The 18,602-nt window shown below is 34.2% G+C and overlaps 2 protein-coding genes across 5 annotated transcripts; both read right to left on the reverse strand.

Annotated features, from left to right (window-relative positions):
* Positions 1-1,928: 1,928 nt before the first annotated feature.
* On the reverse strand, positions 1,929-4,107 carry LOC116122145 (mitochondrial import inner membrane translocase subunit TIM14-3-like). The gene is made up of 4 exons (XM_031408053.1): positions 3,971-4,107; positions 3,496-3,674; positions 3,041-3,245; positions 1,929-2,930 (listed from the first exon to the last, which is right to left on the reverse strand). Exons 1-3 carry the CDS (start codon positions 3,971-3,973, stop codon positions 3,089-3,091), a joined length of 339 nt encoding a protein of 112 aa, XP_031263913.1. The 5' UTR covers positions 3,974-4,107; the 3' UTR covers positions 1,929-2,930; positions 3,041-3,088.
* A 1,375-nt stretch (positions 4,108-5,482) lies between these two features.
* LOC116122144 (U3 small nucleolar RNA-associated protein 21 homolog) lies at positions 5,483-13,116 on the reverse strand. Of its 4 annotated transcripts, none has more exons than XM_031408052.1 (19): positions 12,736-13,116; positions 12,609-12,636; positions 12,383-12,483; positions 12,074-12,277; positions 11,754-11,997; positions 11,013-11,188; positions 10,777-10,859; positions 10,363-10,435; positions 10,168-10,233; positions 9,811-9,853; positions 9,128-9,267; positions 8,561-8,773; positions 8,020-8,104; positions 7,569-7,863; positions 6,834-7,095; positions 6,437-6,653; positions 6,121-6,332; positions 5,939-6,002; positions 5,483-5,655 (listed from the first exon to the last, which is right to left on the reverse strand). In XM_031408052.1, the coding sequence occupies exons 1-19, from the start codon at positions 12,859-12,861 to the stop codon at positions 5,570-5,572; spliced, it is 2,718 nt and encodes a 905-aa protein (XP_031263912.1). In that variant the 5' UTR covers positions 12,862-13,116; the 3' UTR covers positions 5,483-5,569. The 4 variants fall into 4 exon arrangements, with proteins under 4 accessions (XP_031263912.1, XP_031263911.1, XP_031263909.1 ...); XM_031408051.1 differs by having other exon boundaries at positions 5,483-5,599; positions 5,883-6,002; XM_031408049.1 differs by having other exon boundaries at positions 5,513-5,733; positions 5,843-6,002.
* Positions 13,117-18,602: the final 5,486 nt, after the last annotated feature.

Consider the following 18,602-nt stretch of genomic DNA (forward strand, 5'->3'; position numbering starts at 1 on the left):
TTCGACGAACTGGAGACGTCATTCGAGCAGGAGAGCTCGTGAGATCGAGTTGTGTTAATATTTGTCCTAAAATCTGAAATCAAGTCATTCATTCGGCCGAAAACAGACATTCAGCTATTCACCTCCAAAACACAGCGCAAGATGTGAGACCACCATTGTCCAGCCTTCATCCAGCCTTCATTCAACTACTACCGACCAGCGACCAGCTTCAGCTACTACTGTCCACCATCGTCTTCCGTTCTTCACTTCCCTGCTGCCACAAGGTACATTTTCCTGCTTCTTGACACCCAAAGTTGTCTCTTGCCGTGAGTCTCATTCTTTAAACTTGTTTAAGTTGATTACAAATTTCTTTGTTTTCATCTCTCTTTAGTTACGAATTCTTCGTGGATTTATGTTGACTTTGCTAGATATTTGGAAATTGGAAGCTGGGTCATGAGTTGCGTTAATTTTTAGAAGTTTGCAGAGAACTTGTTATGTGTTTGATGAAATGCCTCTGAGAGAAGAGTTTTGATGGTTATGATGGGCTTTTGATAAAAGTTAATAATGTGCTTGAATAAAACTAAAAAAACATGAAAGTTAACAAGTCAAAGTTGGATGAATCACTTTATGTACCAAACATCTTAAAGGTTTGATGGCGTGGAGCCGTAGCATAGTAAGATGGAAAAAGTTGCATGAATCACTTTAGCATACTCGTTACGATTAGAGCCCTGTTGTGGCTTGTTTTTATGCAGATCCACAGTGTCTTAGGCTATTTATAATGCGAAATCATTTTGGCAGACTACATAAACCCACACTATCAGCCTTCAGCATAACATATAAGTTGAGGTTAACAGTCACCATCTAGCATACTCTCATTCATGCTTATGTTGTAATATTTATGCGCAAAGGTTGGTGTGCATTTATTTCAATCTGTAGACAAAGTGCTTTGCAGAATGTCATTTTCAGTACCCCCGATTGCTATGCTTAATTAGGATAATACGCAATTCTTGTTAGCTCTTTGAACAATATCACATGTTTGTTCAGCTACTGCCTAAAATAAAACTGTTTTCGCTGTCAAGGCAGGTCTAGATGTCATAAAACACTCCATGGAATATTTTCCTCGTTAACTTTGCTGCTTTTCTTTATTAAATTGTTGAAATTTAGACTGGGTGATTTTGGATTTGAAGGATATGATTGATTTTTAGAACATCTATTACAGAACCTTGTACTGATTTAACTGTTTGTGTTTTGCCATCTTATCTGAAGATGAGTGAATTGGTGCAATCACTTGTTACATATTTCACTATGTTTCTTCTATTTCACTCTGTTGAACTTTTTATGAGAAGTTAGTTACTATTTGAACATACTTTGTGGTTGTTGGGTTAGGCAGTAATGTGTTACTATTTCTGAAAATTGAATATAATTTGTTTGTTGTATGCAAATTTCAATGATTTGGGATGTTTTACATGTGCACAGGATGTTGAACAAGGGTGTTGATGAAGGAAGATGGTCTGAAAAATTTGTTCCTCGGTGGCTATTTTGTCCAAAGTTTCTGATTATTTGATAATTTGATCAACCTCATCACAAGGGAAAATCGGAGCAGACATAAAAATTTAATATGCTGACCCTGTGGTCAACTTTGAATTCCACCATATGGGTTATACTCTCAAATTATGTCTGTTTCTTTTCACATTATAGCTTTTGGAATATTTTTAGATTATAAATTGAACTATGTTTATGAAAGATATTGGTCATCTGAGCCCCTTATTATCCATATGTTCAATAAATATACGTTTGCTTTCACTTTTGCTCTCCAAAGTTACTCATATTTAAGGCTGATGCTGATCAAATGTGTTGTTGAGATATCAATATTTATTGACGTTGTATCTGCAATAAACTGACATGGACTAATTCATACGACGCAGAATTTTATCTTTACGTTGTCATGTTCTCGTGATTACCAAATAAAAGTTCACAAATTACAGAGACAAAACAAATAAGAAACTTTAACATAAGGTAGTTGTTACCTTCACCAAATGAACTAATCACCAGCCAAAAATTTACACGTGTGCAAAGTCCTTTATGTGTCTTATTTGTTTTGTAGCATCCCAATTCTAAAACTTTTTCTTTCAGTTAAGAAACCTCTGTTGCCTGAACCCCAACATATAATCACAGACAAAATCTGGCAATTTATTTTTTGAATTTAAGATCTATGCCCGAGATGATGGCTGCCCCAGCACCCGCAACACCAAGAGTTACAAGAATTTTTGCGGAGTTACAAGAAAATTTCTAAGATATTTGCATGCATTTATATTGAATTCTGACGGATCCTGGAGTAAGGGTAAAGTTAATCCTATTAATATTTCAAAACAGAGCCATTATGGTAGAATGACTCTTAGTAAAGCTATATTCAACTTTTCAAAACAAAGTAAATCTTGGGAAAATGGCTCCAGGATGAGAAGTCGTAAAGGTAATTGACGTTGATGAGCGGTAGTTTTGGGAAAATGAAAGAATAAGGAGAAGAAGAAGAAGCTGTGCTTTGTTTTGCTGGGAAAAAGCTTCAAACGAACTTGGCTCGAGCTCAAGCTTGGCTGGGCTCGACTAGGCTCGAAACTTAACGAGTCAAGCCGAGTCGAGCTCAAGTCCTGTAATTAATTTGCCGAGCCGTGCTCGAGCTCAAGCTCCCGCCTTATCTCATCGAGCCAAGCTCGAGCCGACCACTACTCGGCTCGGCTCGTATGCACACCTACCGATGGTAGTACACCGAATGATATGACAAAATCCTGATCATTGATTAATTTTAACTTAATATTAATCAACGGTCAAGATTTTGCCACGTTATTCGGTGTACAAATTCGATGCACTATCGTCGGTGGCTGTAGCATTACTCGTACTCTAAAACCCCCCTACATTAATTCATAATGAATGTTCTCAATTGTGGCATAAGACATCTATAGGAGGTGTTTGTAAATAAATAAACATAGGAGGTATTTTATTAATTTATAAATTCTGTATCGTAATACCTGTCTAATTCAACTTTTTTTTTGAACCAAACGAAGCCCTAAATCTCAATCCACATTTTTATCAATTGGTTCCTCAATTATGTCATCTAAAAGGCTGAGTTACTCCCCTTTGTTCTCCCTGTTAATACATCCTTGGCTTCATTGATCTTGGATGCAAGATAGTGGCTGCCCCCGGCGTCCGGGTGATTTGCCATCATTACTCTCCTATGAGCTTCCTTTATCTTGTCCATGACAGCTCTCTCCCTGCAAGAAATATACCCAGAAATATGGAATAGAAATTCATTAAGAAAAATGTGACTATATGAACATTAACAACTACCTTAAAGCACCAAAACTTGAATTAATCAAGCTTTCTTAACCATCAAGATTCAAGATCGAGATGCATCACTAGAGAGTTTTATGGCGCCTGTTGTGTGTCAGGATAGGACTTATTTCCAGTGGTGAGGGTTCTAGATATAAAAAGTGTTACCAATTATTTTACAATGGAGATTACCTGACTCCAAGAATTAAAGCAGCCTCCCTCCTGGACATGACCATTTCAAAGCCACCATGGTAAAATCTTCTAAGATGAGGAACTGCAGGGCGAGTTCTGAATGCTTGCCATGCAGTAAGAAAGTATCTTCCACCCATAGCAGCAGCTGCCACAGCTGCCCCTATCACCATTGGAGATTCCTGCTCACAAACACAATGTAATTGCAAACAATCAACAAAATATCCAGCCAACCACACCTTTTTACCAACGCAAAGAAAAAGAATTTGCAAAAATTCACTTGTGTACTTTCCATCCCACACAGCGATTCCTAACGCTAAATCAAAAGAGAGAAACAAAACGGGTGGGTGCTAATTTTTGTAAAGAATTCTAGGGTTAAGCTAAGATTGCAGAGAGCCAGCGAATCACATCAAACTAAATTACCAAGAAAAGAAGAAGAGAATCTAGTATATAGAAATATATAACTAGGAAAACTTACCATTATGATGTTTTGTAGTGTAGCAGAAGCAGTTCTCCCAGAATATCGAAAGCCTGAAACCAAAGCTTTGTAAATTGCTGGTCATTTGTTTTGTTTAATGGCGTCAAAGGATGAATAAATAGATGGGCGGGAGCTTTATTGCCTTGCTCTTCACGAAAAAAAAAAAAAACAAGGGAATAACCGGCTTTCTTACCGGAAAAACCCGAAAAGCCTCGGGTTCTCTAGAAGATTCGTTATTACCCATTCCTATTAAATCCGGCCAACAATTTCACCCGGGTCAATTGGTCAAGTTCAATCCATTATTTTTTTAAAAGAAAGAAATTGGACCTTTATAAATTAATTGCATAAACTAAAATTTATGGTACGTTTATATGAACAAATTTTGTAAGTATAGTAATATTGTCAGAATGTCAGTTCGTAGCTCATTTATCATCTCACAGTTCTTAGTATTAATTTGTGAAATTATTTTGACATGAAATAAAAAATAAAATCAAACATTTGAATATTATATTTATAATAATTTGTTGTATTATTTTGAAATGAAATCAAAAAATAAAAACAAAAATGTGAATTTTGGATTTCCAAATTTGTGAATGTCTTCTATATCATTTTCTAAATTTATTTTTTTAAACAAAATTATTAAAATAAATAATTAATTTATACGATAAATTTGTATATATATAATTACTTTTAATTGACCATTTGGCTGATTGGCTTTCATTAGCAAACTCAATTGCTAAGCCAATTGTAATTAGTATATTCTATGTTGGTAACAAATAACTTCTAGGTAGGTTGATGGGTTAGTTTCCCCCAAGGCAAAGATTTAAAACCCAACCTCGGGAGTGACCTAATCATGTCACCAGGTTGACCAATCAAATCGTGATGTTGTCGTGTTGATGCCAACATGATGACATCATTCTAAAATCAACATAACATAAAAAATAATTAAAAAAAGGGTTCAATCATTCGGTTGAACCGATTGAATCGACCGTTCGCAATAAAAAGCCAATCCAATTGCGATTCAAACTGGGTCATTTGCTAATTCCAGTTTTTTAGTCAAACCGACCCGCTCGATCATCGATTTCCGATTGAATCGACCAAGTCGGGTCGGGTTTTAAAATCATGCTTCAATTATTAATCGAGATATGTGTAAACTGATTCAAAAACTTTGATTAAAAAAAAAAAAAAATTCTAAATATTACAAATTAAAGCAAATATATTTTATTCTCTATATTTAAGAATGCCATAAACAAATCTAAATTGCTATCACAAACATTTCTAATTTATGGCCATTGCTTGTGCCGTGAGAGCAAGGGTTCAGAGCCACATTTTTCACCTAATATTATAAAATTGGTTACAAAAATCAGATGATTTCGAATAACATATAAACATTAAAATTAAGTCCCTAGTCTCACCATGACCAAAATTTCCAGCTTTATAGCAAAAATAAGATACAAGCTCGATACGACAAAAGAGCCTCACCCAACACTAAAAAGCCTAAATACAAAAAAAAATTGCGACTATGGTATAATTGGATGCATGAGAAATGACTCGATTCGAGTAGGAAATTGCAGAATAAAAGCCGATACCTCAGGATGACTAAAATTGTGAATTACTGAGGAAACTGACCATGCATCTAGCACTTTGGAACAGCTTGTCTATTCTCTCCCATACTGCGGATTGAACTTCGACAAGCTAGCTTTATAGCAAAAATAAGATACAAGCTCGATAGGACAAAAGAGCATCACCCAAAACTAAAAAGCCTAAATACAAAAAAAAAATAAAAATAAAATAAAATTGCGACTATGGTATAATTGGATGCACGAGAAATGACTCGATTCGAGTTGGAAATTGCAGAATAAAAGCCGATACCTCAGGTTGACTAAAATTGTGAATTACTGAGGAAACTGACCATGCATCTAGCACTTTGGAACAGCTTGTCTATTCTCTCCCATACTGCAGATTGAACTTCGAGAAGCTCTCTTGCTTTATCCTGTAATTTGGAGTGGCATCGTATTGTCTCACCATGTATCTGAACAAAAAAATGTAGAAGAGATTATAATTTTTTCCCAGAATCAACATGGTTTTATAAGTCAATAATGAAAATGGTTTTTAGATAAGTAGTTGACATGAGAAAAGCGAGTCAATACCTTCAGAAACAACCTGATAACAGCTTGTATAAACTCAAAATTGTTCCTGCAGGAAATCTCATGCATAAAATAGTCCAGAAGCAGTTCAATTGAAATAAACTCAGGTCTTTTATCAAGTTCTTCATCGTCATCATCTATAATCTGAAGCATCCGGAGTTCCATATCCAAAGTTGAAGGGGATAAACTTTTCATATAATCGGTAAATAATGAAACTGCAACATGTTTAAAGTAAACAAATGTCAGACACTAGAACATTTCATAGAGATATTTGACAATGCATTGAAAAATGATTTTATATGAGATATAGCACGCTCACAATTTTTCATATCTGCAGAAGACTGAAGAAGTTGCAGAAACTGTGATGGTGGCAAATCTGATTTCCTTTTGCTTTCCTCTTTGTCATTTTCTGTATCTTCATCCTTCGTGGACTCACTAGGCTTAAAGGATATCTCGCCAGAAAGAGATGGAATTGAAGGCAAGAAGAATGGAGCCTTCTCAGGTTTCTTAGGAGGCTCGATTGGTTTATTCCGAGCCTGAAAGTTGTTCGGATTCATCATGCAGAAAGCAACAAACAAAGTCATAAACCAAACAAATCTGGAAAAGAGTAAACTATAAATATTGTGAACTAAGGTTAAGAAGTTTAAAATGGAAATGAATAGTGTAAAGGTTAATGGGTTAAAATATAAAAATAAAAGGGTAGAGTAGATAGTGACCTTTATAATATCCAAATTGATCAAACTTTGCCATTGGCTTTTAGGCAACAGTGACAGAGTAACTAAATCAGGGATCTGCTGATTGAAAGTTGAAGAAACAGAAGTGTCTTTAGATTCTGTGCAGTCTACAACAAGGTTAGTAGAATGCTTGTCTTCAGAACCTTCGACTGAAGAAACAGATGGCATTTTAACGCTCACAATTTCCTTCCCACTAGCATAAGAATCAACATTTGATGGTCCGGAGAACATACACTGATTTACCCTGAAAAATTACCAACTATCAAATTTAGTCCAACAATATAAGTAGGCTGCACAAAGATTATAACGATCTGAATTGATAAAATCACTGTATGCCAGATCTTTAGAATTTTGTGAAAACAAAAAAATTTAGAAGTTAAAATTTGGATATTAAGGGAAAAAAAATATCTTTCAGATTCGCATATCCAAATTTCAGTCAAGTTCATAACTAGTCAGATTTTAGATAAAAGAACATGTACAACCTTTAGACTAGAACCTATATAGAGAAAATAATTAAAGCAATATGAAATTATTTATTATCCCCCATGTAGGAAATATGGTTCGAATTCTTGATATTAGAGGACATTGCAACCACTCATTGTCGAAAAGCTTATCGCTCATGTGCCTTTCAGTTAAAACAAAGTAAAACTCTAAACAATTTCAGAGACACACAATAACAACACCAAAGGTGCAGCATATATACAGCTGAAGACTTACCATAGGTAGACCCCATTCTGATCAACATGGGTAGTTGCTAAAACATCCATATTAGGTGAAAGAGACAATGCTGTGATGGACACACTGACATGTACTGCATCTATTTGTCTTGCCAAGATGACATCCCAAATTCTAAGAGTCCCATCCATACTAGATGACAAAAGCCACTTTCCATCCTCGCTAAAACACAAATCTGTAACCCGATCGGTATGACCTTCAAATTTACGAACCATTCTTAATGCCACAACATCAAACAAACGGATAACTAGATCATCTGCTACAGTAGCCAAAAGACCTGAGACATTATTTAAAAATGAGCTTTATTACGACATGATCCAATGACCATCACAAAATGAGTTAGAGGTGAGAAAACAAGGTGTATGCCGCACACATGTATATGTGTGTGAGAGAGAGAGATCATCAAATTAAATAACTAATTTAGAAATATTACCATTAATTCGATGGAAAACAATCTTAACCACAGAACAGCCAATTTCCCATCTGGATTTTACTTCACGTCTTTTGAAATCCCAAACCTGAAGAGCAAAACCTTAGAGAGATGAACTTTCCACGAAAACTTTGTCCTTTTGAGCAAGAGAGCTTCATGCTGGAAATATTTAACCGAAAAACAAACACATATATGGACCTCAATAGCAGCTATATTAATTTTCACAAAATACAGAATCGAGGCGAATCAGGAACAGGTGGCTACAACCCAGAAATCCATAAATACTTTTTGTCACTATATATAACATCATGTGGAAGGGTTAGTATCATGATTAAGGCAATCAAAAATTGTTTGGGCATAGTAATGTAATCAATTTATGTCAAAGTGCTCAATTATCAGTAAGACAAAATCCAAAATAAGACGCATCAAAATTTAATTTTTGACATAGTATAAGGTTAATACATGCACACCGTTACAGACACACACAAGTGAATCATACATGCTAAAATAAGCAGAGCATAATTTTAAGATAAAAAATACAGACCTTTATATCTCCATGATATCCAGCACTGATCAATAGAGTATTTGTTGAATCACAAGCAACCCCAACCACTTCCCCATTATGGGCACAGCTTTTTCTTTCTGACATGTCCAGGTAGCTGCCTCGGCTGATTCCTGATTGAAGGTTAAATCGCTCAATCCAACCACCAGCTGTCCCCAGAACAGCAAAATTACCACATGCACTAATAGCACATGCCTATTACCAGATTAACAAAAAGGTCATCAACACCAATCCATGTAAAATATTATGAAATGATGCATTCAGAATGATTTTACACTTTTTTCAGATTCCAGGGACCTACTTTTTTTGCCAGCAGATTATATCTAAAAACTACTGATAAATCAAGTAGTATGTCAAGGTCCAATTTATTTCTCATATTGAAATATTCGGAAAAGTATGAAATTTCAAAAGAAGATAGACTCCTAATTCATCAAACACACTTAGCAACAACAGGGTTTCAAGAATCTTTTAGAAATTTTACCTAACCAAAGAATGAGAAAATGAGAGAGATAAGAAATTAAAAAAAAAAATAAATAAAACAACTCTAACCTTAACAGGTGCCGGATTTTCTGGGCATGGCCTCAAAATGTGCTCACCAAGAACGAAGTTTTGAAGCCTCCAAACATATGCTTGTGCAGTATCCATATGGCATGTAACCACATTGCACCAATCTCGCTCCCTAATTTCAGCTAAGGCAGATTTTTTTTGGGTCAAAGACAAAGAAGCAGAATAAGTTCAATTTAAAGACAGAAACAAACTAACAAATTATAATCACAGATTGCTTTCATTGTAGTCATTTGGGCAACTGCTTGCACAGACTCCAATCTTATCTCTTTATTCTTCATTAGGATAGAAGCGACAAACTATGAAAAAATAAAAATAAGAACTGACATGGTTGACCAGAATAATGCATTCACTTAAATTTAGGAGGGCTGTTAGGCTGATTATTTTTCTACAGGATCGTCTCAATTCTTATCTATTGGAATGGTTCAAACTTTGCATATCCCAGATAGCACAGGGATGCTGTGGAGCTTCTTCACTTATTTTATACCCCTATTTCATGTTAATAAATCTCTTAACTCCCTATTTGATTCTTATAAAAGCATAACAACAATAATAGTAATAACAATAATGAGATATCATAACTAAAAAGAGTGGACTACAAAAACTTTTGGACAATAATTATTTATTGAACACTAATTTTTTCAAGAACAGTAAGAGAAAGATCTTACCACAATCAAATGCAATAACAGGCTTCAGTTTTATCTCTTCTTCCTGAAAATTAGGAAAATAAGACACCAAGTAGTTGATTAACAATAATTACATAGAAAACTAACTGTACGGCAATTTAGATAATAAGGACATAACCTTAAGCCTCAACAATGTCATTAGTCAAAAAAGTCACATAGACTCACATACAATTATCAAGGGATTAGACATTGCTGATGGGCATGATAAAACTACAAATACAACTGGAATGAACTAATAACACATTATTCACAAATTACAATAGGTAGATTTGCTGATTAATTTTACATACTAGTGTCGCCTCAAATTACTGTGAAAGGTATTAGCCATCTCATTCATACCTTCATCCTGAGTTTCTTGGCTCGTTTGGATACATGTCGTTGTGAAAGCTCCCGACTTTGTTGATCCTGATCACAACACATAACTAAGTGAATGAATAGCAAACAAAATAACCAAATTGCAAAGATCAAATTTAAAAAGAATAGGAGATAGAGCTCCTAAAATTATCCTTATTCTATCCATGAGTGGAGTAAAACCTGAATGACAGAGAATAGGCGAAACGCACGATCCTGACCAGCTGATAAAATATGTCTCCCATTAGCATAATACCTGTCATAAGCAGAATTCAGAACCAAAAAAGATGTTGTCTAGGACTCCAATTCCTTAAAAAAATTACTGTATCTTATTTTGATTAATATAATCTTTCTTGCTTCTAAGCCATAAATAAAACCCTAAAATTTATCAAACCTTAAAATAAATAACATTATAACAGGGTACAAAAGAATAAGGGACACAGTTGTAAGAATGTCGTGAAACTGAAATCTTACAAGAGCATATCACAAAAAGAACAAAGACTCGCATGGATATAAACTGATATAAGAAGAAAATTTCAATCATGTTATATGTTGATATTATAGTCACCTAAGATCAACAGGGGGTAGCATCATTACCTGATGCAAAGTGGAGGAGCACTATGCCCACTTCGAAAGCGTAATAGACGAGGATCTCCATCACTTGTGTCAAAAATCCACATCTACAAAAGTTAATATGTCAAAATGCATGTCTAATTCAATGAACATTAACAAAAAATCAATAATTTGTCAATGAATCAGATTATCACAAAATTATATACTATACTTCATGAAATTCATAAAAAAAATTGAAAAAAGAAAGAAGTTCATCTTACTTTGATTGAATTGTCTGCTGACGAGCTCATTAGCACAGGCTCATTAGCAAAAAAGTGCAATGAAACAATTGAATTATCATGAGCCTCTCTTACAACTGATTGGAGCTTTCTTTTCTCAAGATTCCATATGCTTATGACACCAGATGAACCTCCTGACGCTAGAAGAGGTTGTCCATCTAAGAACGGAAGATAACCATTAGCATAAATGCTTAATTTCTTCATAATTAAAAATAAAAAAGACTTAAAAACTAGGAATATATGAGCATTAATTCAAGAAACAAAGCTCACAACAAATGAGTAACGAAAGAAAGCAGAATTAATCTACAACACTATAACTACAACCATAAATATATATTTCACAACCACAACTCAGAATTCAGATGTCTATGCATTCACAAAATCAATAAAGTAGAACTTGATTATGTATATTACGTGAGGAACAAGAGCTTCAGCTTACAATAGCTGCCTGGCAACTGAATAAGCAACACAATAAAAAAACAACTGTATTATAATTCTCACACTATCATCAGCTAATCATCCTAAAATGAAATTTAACATTTTGGACAGCTGGCTTGATGAGCCATGAACTCTCGATCAATTTTTGAAGAAAAATAAAGGTGAATGATTCTTGTGAACAATAAACTAGAAAATTCAGCTCCAGAGTGCACCATGGTACCTTCAATAGCTAACAACAATAGTAGTACTTGATTAAGAGTATAAACCACAAGCCTGGGCTCTTACCTGTGCTGAATGACAAGGCAGTAACAGAGCCTCTTGTAGAATGTACAAATGTAACCAACTCTTCATCAAAACGAATGTTGTGAACATGAATTTTCCCATCAGAACAACCAACCGCAACAACATCAAGAGCCGGTGATGAAACACAACTAGAGATAGATGATTCCCATCCCTTGAACTCATAAAGTTTTTTCTTTGTGCTAATGTTCCAAAGCTGCAATGTACCTTCCTGACTACCTAGTAATACCTGTCACATACTTCCGAATGGTAAAAATGGATAGTCTACCGCCGTATATTCATGACAATAATGCTATAAAAGTTACCTTGTTTAGGTAAGTATCTGGATGCATTAGACAGGTAGGAGTAAACTTGTCATCTAGCTTAATGTGCCCAAGGGGTGCAAGATTCTGCTCAATTCCTTTAAATCCCCATATGAACATATTACCATCAACATCAACACTTAGAATATGTTCTCCAAATAACAGTAGCATGTTAACCTTGGCATTGTGTCTACTCCAAGTGGCTAGCTGGCAAACCATCAACATTTTTTCCCTTTAGTACTAGAGACGAAATTCAGGCACAATAATGAAAATATAAAACAAAAACGAATGAGTTTAAGTGAGTATAGGTACCTGATGAGCACGCTTGACAACAGCAATGTCATTACCATATGCTGCAAATGTGTAATCACGATATGAAGCAAGTGCCCTAATCTTCTTCGGTAATTGAGGACCTTTAATAAGAACATTAGGGACTATTATTAGCAGTGCTCTTTCCTACCACTAAAGGCAATTTCAAAAGAAGCCTTTGAGACTTGTTAATTGCCTGTTCAAATTTTCCCTTAATTTAACAACTTACCAACTAGTACCATTGTGAGCTTAGCGCACTGCAAAAATAACCGAAACGCATAATTAAAAAAATGAAAAAAAAAAAAAAAAAAAAAAGCGAGAATTAGCATAAAAAGAAGAGAAACATTTGTTCATACATTGTAAATTTGAAAAGCCTTTCCAACGCTAACGGTAACGAACGTTTCGGTGCCAAGTCGCTGAACCGAAAAAGGAACGCTGCTCGTTATGTATCCAATAGCTCTATACGGCTCAAATATCCCCATCCTCTTCTTCAATCAGAAACCTTCAACTAAACAGCCTTCAGCCAGGAAACAAAAAGACAAAGAAAGCGCGGGTTTAGGGTTTAGTAAAAAATATACTGACTACACCGTAACAAAAACAACTCGGCGGTGGCGATTGCTGCCTAGCTCGACGGAGCTCGCGTGGCGGTGACTTCCGGCGTTGCTTGCAACGGTGGCGAAGGGCCGTGGAGCTGGAGTTGTTCAGAGGAGCTTCAAGAGAGCGGCGGGGAATTTGTTTTTAAATACGCCCTTTGGCCTTCTAGCTTCGTTATTTTGAAAGTAACCTAGTTTTAGATTTTTTCCAAAATAGTCCTTCCGGACCTAGTTATTACAAAAATGCCTAGTTTTAGATAATTCCTGGAAACTAATCACAATAACCTTATTTGAAGGACCATTTTAAAAGTTAACCAAAATCTTTCTCCCGTAAGCTATTCAATTCCATATGGACAATTTTGCCCCTCTAATACAACTTGCTAGATAATGCTAGACAATGTATAATCAAGTCACATGATTAGTGTGTGTTTAATGTATGTTTAGTGTGTTTGGTACCTCAAAATTGTGGTAAACACACACTGGATGGAGTCAACATCTATATATGTTAATCAAGGCGAGTGCAATTGTGTTGAGAATATGTTTTAAGAAGTCGTGGAATAAGGGTAATTTTGTCATTCTATACTATGAATGATTAAACTAGGTTATTTTGAGAAAATAACTTTTCTTAAATTTTAAATTAGTCCCTCAAATATGGCTATTTCCATGAGTTTCCCATCTTTAAATTTTTAACACATTAGACATGAAGAGTTCCATTGACTACTTATTATTTTTCTATAATAAACATATATTATAAGATTTTATGAGAAAGATTTTATAAATGAATTATTATTTTGTATCACTCGATCATCTAAGATCCGATATAATAATGTGTTAATATTCTAATGTTACTCGAACCAACTCAAAACATTGATTATTACTTAGTTACCCCTCAAAACATGATTTAAGAATTTGAATAAGTGATTAGTCAAAATGCACACAAATTAGCCCTGACAGGTTGTTTAAAAAAATATTTCGATCTCGATATGATAAATCCCGTATTCGAGGTCAGCATTGAGATCAACATTTTGAGCTCATGAAATAGGAAATGACTTATTGAATGAATTTGAATTAATTTGGTTGCAGGAAATGGGTCCAAGATTGATTACAAAATATAAGAAGAAAAGTATAAATGTATTTATTTCTTCGTACAAAATTTAGTTCTATGATGGGAAATTAACTTTAGGTTTCAAATAATCTCACAAGGAGATGCATCTCTCATCTGGTAGATTGAACTTTAATTCCCACTAGTACAAATATGGGCATGGGGCCAATTGGCCTAGGGTTCAATTTACACGAAAATTTGTGTCTAGGGTAAATTTCAACATTGGAAAATTTGGATTTCCAAATTGTTAAGATTGATTTTATTCTATAACAATATAAATGTATTTGAAATGTTCGAAAAAACAATAATGATTTTTTTTTTTTTGTGAACAAGAGTGTTAAATCAGCTTACATGCACCTGACTAATTCTCGAAGCTTAAAGTTAACGAACGAGTAAACTCTCTAATGGTCATCTTGATTAGCAACCAAGGACCCTCCAGTGATCACTTCTATTAGCAATCGAGAGGAATCGAATTCAGAGCTCTGAGTAATATATAAAAAAAATCCCATTGCCCCACCGATCACTAGGGGTAGTTTTTTTTTTTTTAATTTCTTTACAACATGGTCGAGGAGAATTGATTTATATTTCTTAATTAAAAAAAAAAATTCTAACACACTAATAATAATTTTATTATTATTTAAAAAAATTGTTGAAAGTTTGAAAACAATCTCCACTTTATGCTTGCAAATGGTCAAACTCCCAACCATATGAAGTATCCACTCATTTTCTCTTTAACTTTCTGCATTTTCTAACAATTTCTCACCAACCAAACAACCCAACAAAATCATAAATTAAGAATTAAACCTTAAGTGGTCAAGGTATACATTGCTTGAGGGTTCGGTCAAACGTCAAAGGATCAAGCTCCCCAAACCTAGCCTTAGCTTAAATTAGACGTCAAACAATCTAAAAATTCCAAACTTTACAATCTCGATCTCACCTTTTTGATCCGGATTAGTCCATTCCCTACATTAGTTTCATTGGCACTGCCTAATGTCATATGAAATTATAACAAAATATAATATATATATATATATATATATATAATATATATATTCACTTGTAATGACATTTTATGGATAACATGATAAAAGATTATTAAATAGAAAGATTTGATTGGATAGACGTACGATAAATAGTAGTTTTTATAATTATTGTTGCGCAAAATGCCAAAATTGAAATGATATCAAAGGGCCAACTTCCAGGAAGGCGAGCCGAAGACCAAACGAGTAAACCCGTAGCCTTTGTTTATTATCATCTATATTGGTTGGTTGATTGTTTAAGAAAATTTCATTTTCACTCCTGATCAAGCTTTACTACATTTTATACTTCAGAAATTAACAATATTTCCCCTTTTTACATTACATTTATGTAATATTCTAATTTTGGAATATCGAGATTAATATTAGTTATAAAATTAAGAAGGCGAGGTATTATTACAAACCTAAACCAAAATCTATAATAATCTCATCATTTTTTGTTAAAATTTGGTAGCAAAATGAAAATAAAAAACTAGATTTATATTTTCGAAATTTGAAAACGCATTCCATGTTATTTTTAGAAATAATAGAAGTATGAAACATTGTAACAGTATTAAAGGGATAATGAAAACATATAAATCATGCTTTTTACGTTGTTTATTCTAATATTTAATTACGGTTTCAATTTAAAAAACCGTACATTTTTACACAAGTTTTGACACATCTATTGAATCATAAAAAACGCTTTTAGAATTGGAGATGGCATTAAGTTATGACATTTCTAATATGTATTAATTATACCATTGTTGATTTTGTCATAATATACCTAAAAAAACAAAGAGGGATGTCCATGAACCTATTAATTATATATATGATTATATATTTTTTTCTATTTAAAAATTGAAATAACAAGTAAACAAGTATTATACATTACACTTAACATGATAAAAAATAGAAAAAAAAAGCAATACTAACCACGTGGGTTATTATTGTTATTTTTGAAACAATAGGACATATGTGATTTGCCCTTGACAGAGAGAGTAACTCGACCTAAAAGAGAGATACGGACAACTTAAAGTAGATAGCAGCAACTAGCCAATAACATGAAGCCAAACCATTTCCTACAACAAACCGACTTTTCAAAGTCTCCGGGCCTTTAAATATGGTCACATCTCTCTTTCTCTATCTTGTTAGAGCTGGTTAAGTTTCCTATTCACTTCATCAACAATGAGTTCAATGCTCTTTTCTTGCATCCAAGTAGAGAAAGGAGGGTTCTTTTTTCCTTTGCCACTTGGTGAGAATTCAGCTTCAAGCAGGTTAGTTTTCTTTTCTGTGTCTTGTGGTTTTGTTATAAAGGTGAAACTTTTACTGGGTTCATGAGAATGTAGTTGGCTTCATGATTAGAGCTTTTGAAGAGCTGAAAATTGCTGTTTTTTTGTTGAATACGTTGTGTTTTTCAGTAAATGATCAGTTCAAAGCTCTGTACTTGCAGCCAATTATAGAGAATAAAGGTTCTTTTCTCTATTTCCACTTGCTGAGAACTCAGCTTCAAGCATGTTAGTTTTATTGTCTGTGTCTTTTGGTTTTGTATTATAAAGGTAAACCGTAACTGGGTTCATGAGAATGTGGTTGGTATCATGAATCAGAGCTTTTAAAGAGCTCAAAACTGCTTTATGTTGTGGAAACTACTTTGTGTTTTCATCGAATGAGTTCAAGTCTTTAATCAGCAAATTATGAGAAAAAAAAGGGGTTCTTTTCCGTTGTCACTTGTTGAGAATTAGCTTCAAGAAGGTTAGTTTTCTTGTTTGGGTCTTGTAGTTGTGTATATGGATTTAAATTGTAACTGAGTCATGAGAATGTGGTTGGTGTCATGAATTAAAGCTTTTAAAGAGCTCAAAACCGCTGTTTGTTGTGGAAGAAGTACTTTTGTTTTCATTAAATGAATTCCAAGCTCTTTATTGCAGCAATTATAGAGAGCAAAGGGTTCTTTTCTTCAAGATCACTTGCTGAGAACTCAACTTCAAGAAGGTAAGGTAGTTTTGGAGTATGTCTTGTAGTTGTGTGCATAGGTAAAACTTTTAACTGGGTATATGCGAATGTGGTTGGTTTATGAATCAGAATTTTTAAAGAGCTCAAAACTGTGTTGTTTCAGAAGTGCTTCTAGTACTTGATGCCCTTGTTAAAAGCCCTTTTCATACCTTCTTAACAGAGTTCATAAAGAGAGAAAATTTGCAAGATTTTGACTTGTCTTTTAGAAATGAATGATGAAATTTGTTTAAACAACTCTAGCACAAAGGTTTGAACTTGATTGTATTATTTATTGTTACTATTAATGAACAAAATTTAAGAATGTCAAATGCAATTAGAGGATGTGAGCTGAGGTGCCCACAAAAAGCAAATAATTTGGTGAAAGAGAAGTGTTGAATTAAGTCCTAAAATTCTGCAAATTTGTGCTATCTTTCCAATATATTTTTAAGTACTAGGACTGAGATTAAGGTGGCACCTCTTCAATTGTAGTCTAAAGTAAAATTCCCTGTTGTAGATTAGCGTAATAAAAAATGGACTGCTTTTCACCTTGAAAGTGCTCTTCTTGCCATCATAGTACATAGAATTCAAGCTTTCTACATGGTTATGACATTGGAGTTTTTGGGATTTTTATTTTGGTGGATTGGATTTTAGTTTATTGATATTCTTTTGCAGGTCAAGAAATGGCTGGTTATGAGAAAGATGATTTACCAATGCTGTCAGATTCCGTTTATCCATTGAAAATGTGGATTCTCGGCTTAATGTCTTTGCCTCCAGGACCAGGAGTGCATCACTTTCTGTTCCTATGGACTCCACAGAGTCTATGAACCTCAACCTAATCTGTGGCCATACTGGTCCTCTACGGATGAGAGAAGAACACCATTTTACAGATGAGTGGCCCTTTATATATAGCCGTAATCGGGAAAACAATTTCCGACTGACTCAAGGTGTTACAAGTATTCAAATGCAGAACGAACGATAGAAACATATCCTTCTTTTAGTGGAATGGAACAAAAGATTGGTTTGAAGATAGGTATGCAAGAAAAAACGAACATTTACTGAGGTCTGGACAATTGGGGATGTGCAACGATCCTTATTGCACAACTTGTCCGACGTTTTACAATTACCAAGCCGGACAAGCAAAACATCAAAAAACTTTGGTCTTTTTGATGCCAAGGTATTTTTCTTACTCTGACTATCGGATTCTTCTGAGGCTGTTTTCATGTGCCTTATACTTTTGTTGCAACTCCTTAGAAGCATCATGGAACATCATACAACTTAGCTATTGAGACCTTCAAGTTTGATGGAAGTTCCAGTCACATGGTTATGAGTTGCCTGTGTTGAGCTTGGTGTTAATATTGGGGATTTTGGTTCGAACTTATGATATACATACATTCTTTGTATAGAGCACACATATGTTCATACATATCACATATGCAACTGTAATCCTTTTATACATGCTTGTTTTGGAAAATTATAATATAATTTAATATCATAATTCTATATATTTGATACTCATGACCTAT

Source organism: Pistacia vera, unplaced genomic scaffold (assembly GCF_008641045.1).
Source record: "Pistacia vera cultivar Batoury unplaced genomic scaffold, PisVer_v2 Contig132, whole genome shotgun sequence".
Taxonomy (NCBI): Eukaryota; Viridiplantae; Streptophyta; class Magnoliopsida; order Sapindales; family Anacardiaceae; genus Pistacia; species Pistacia vera.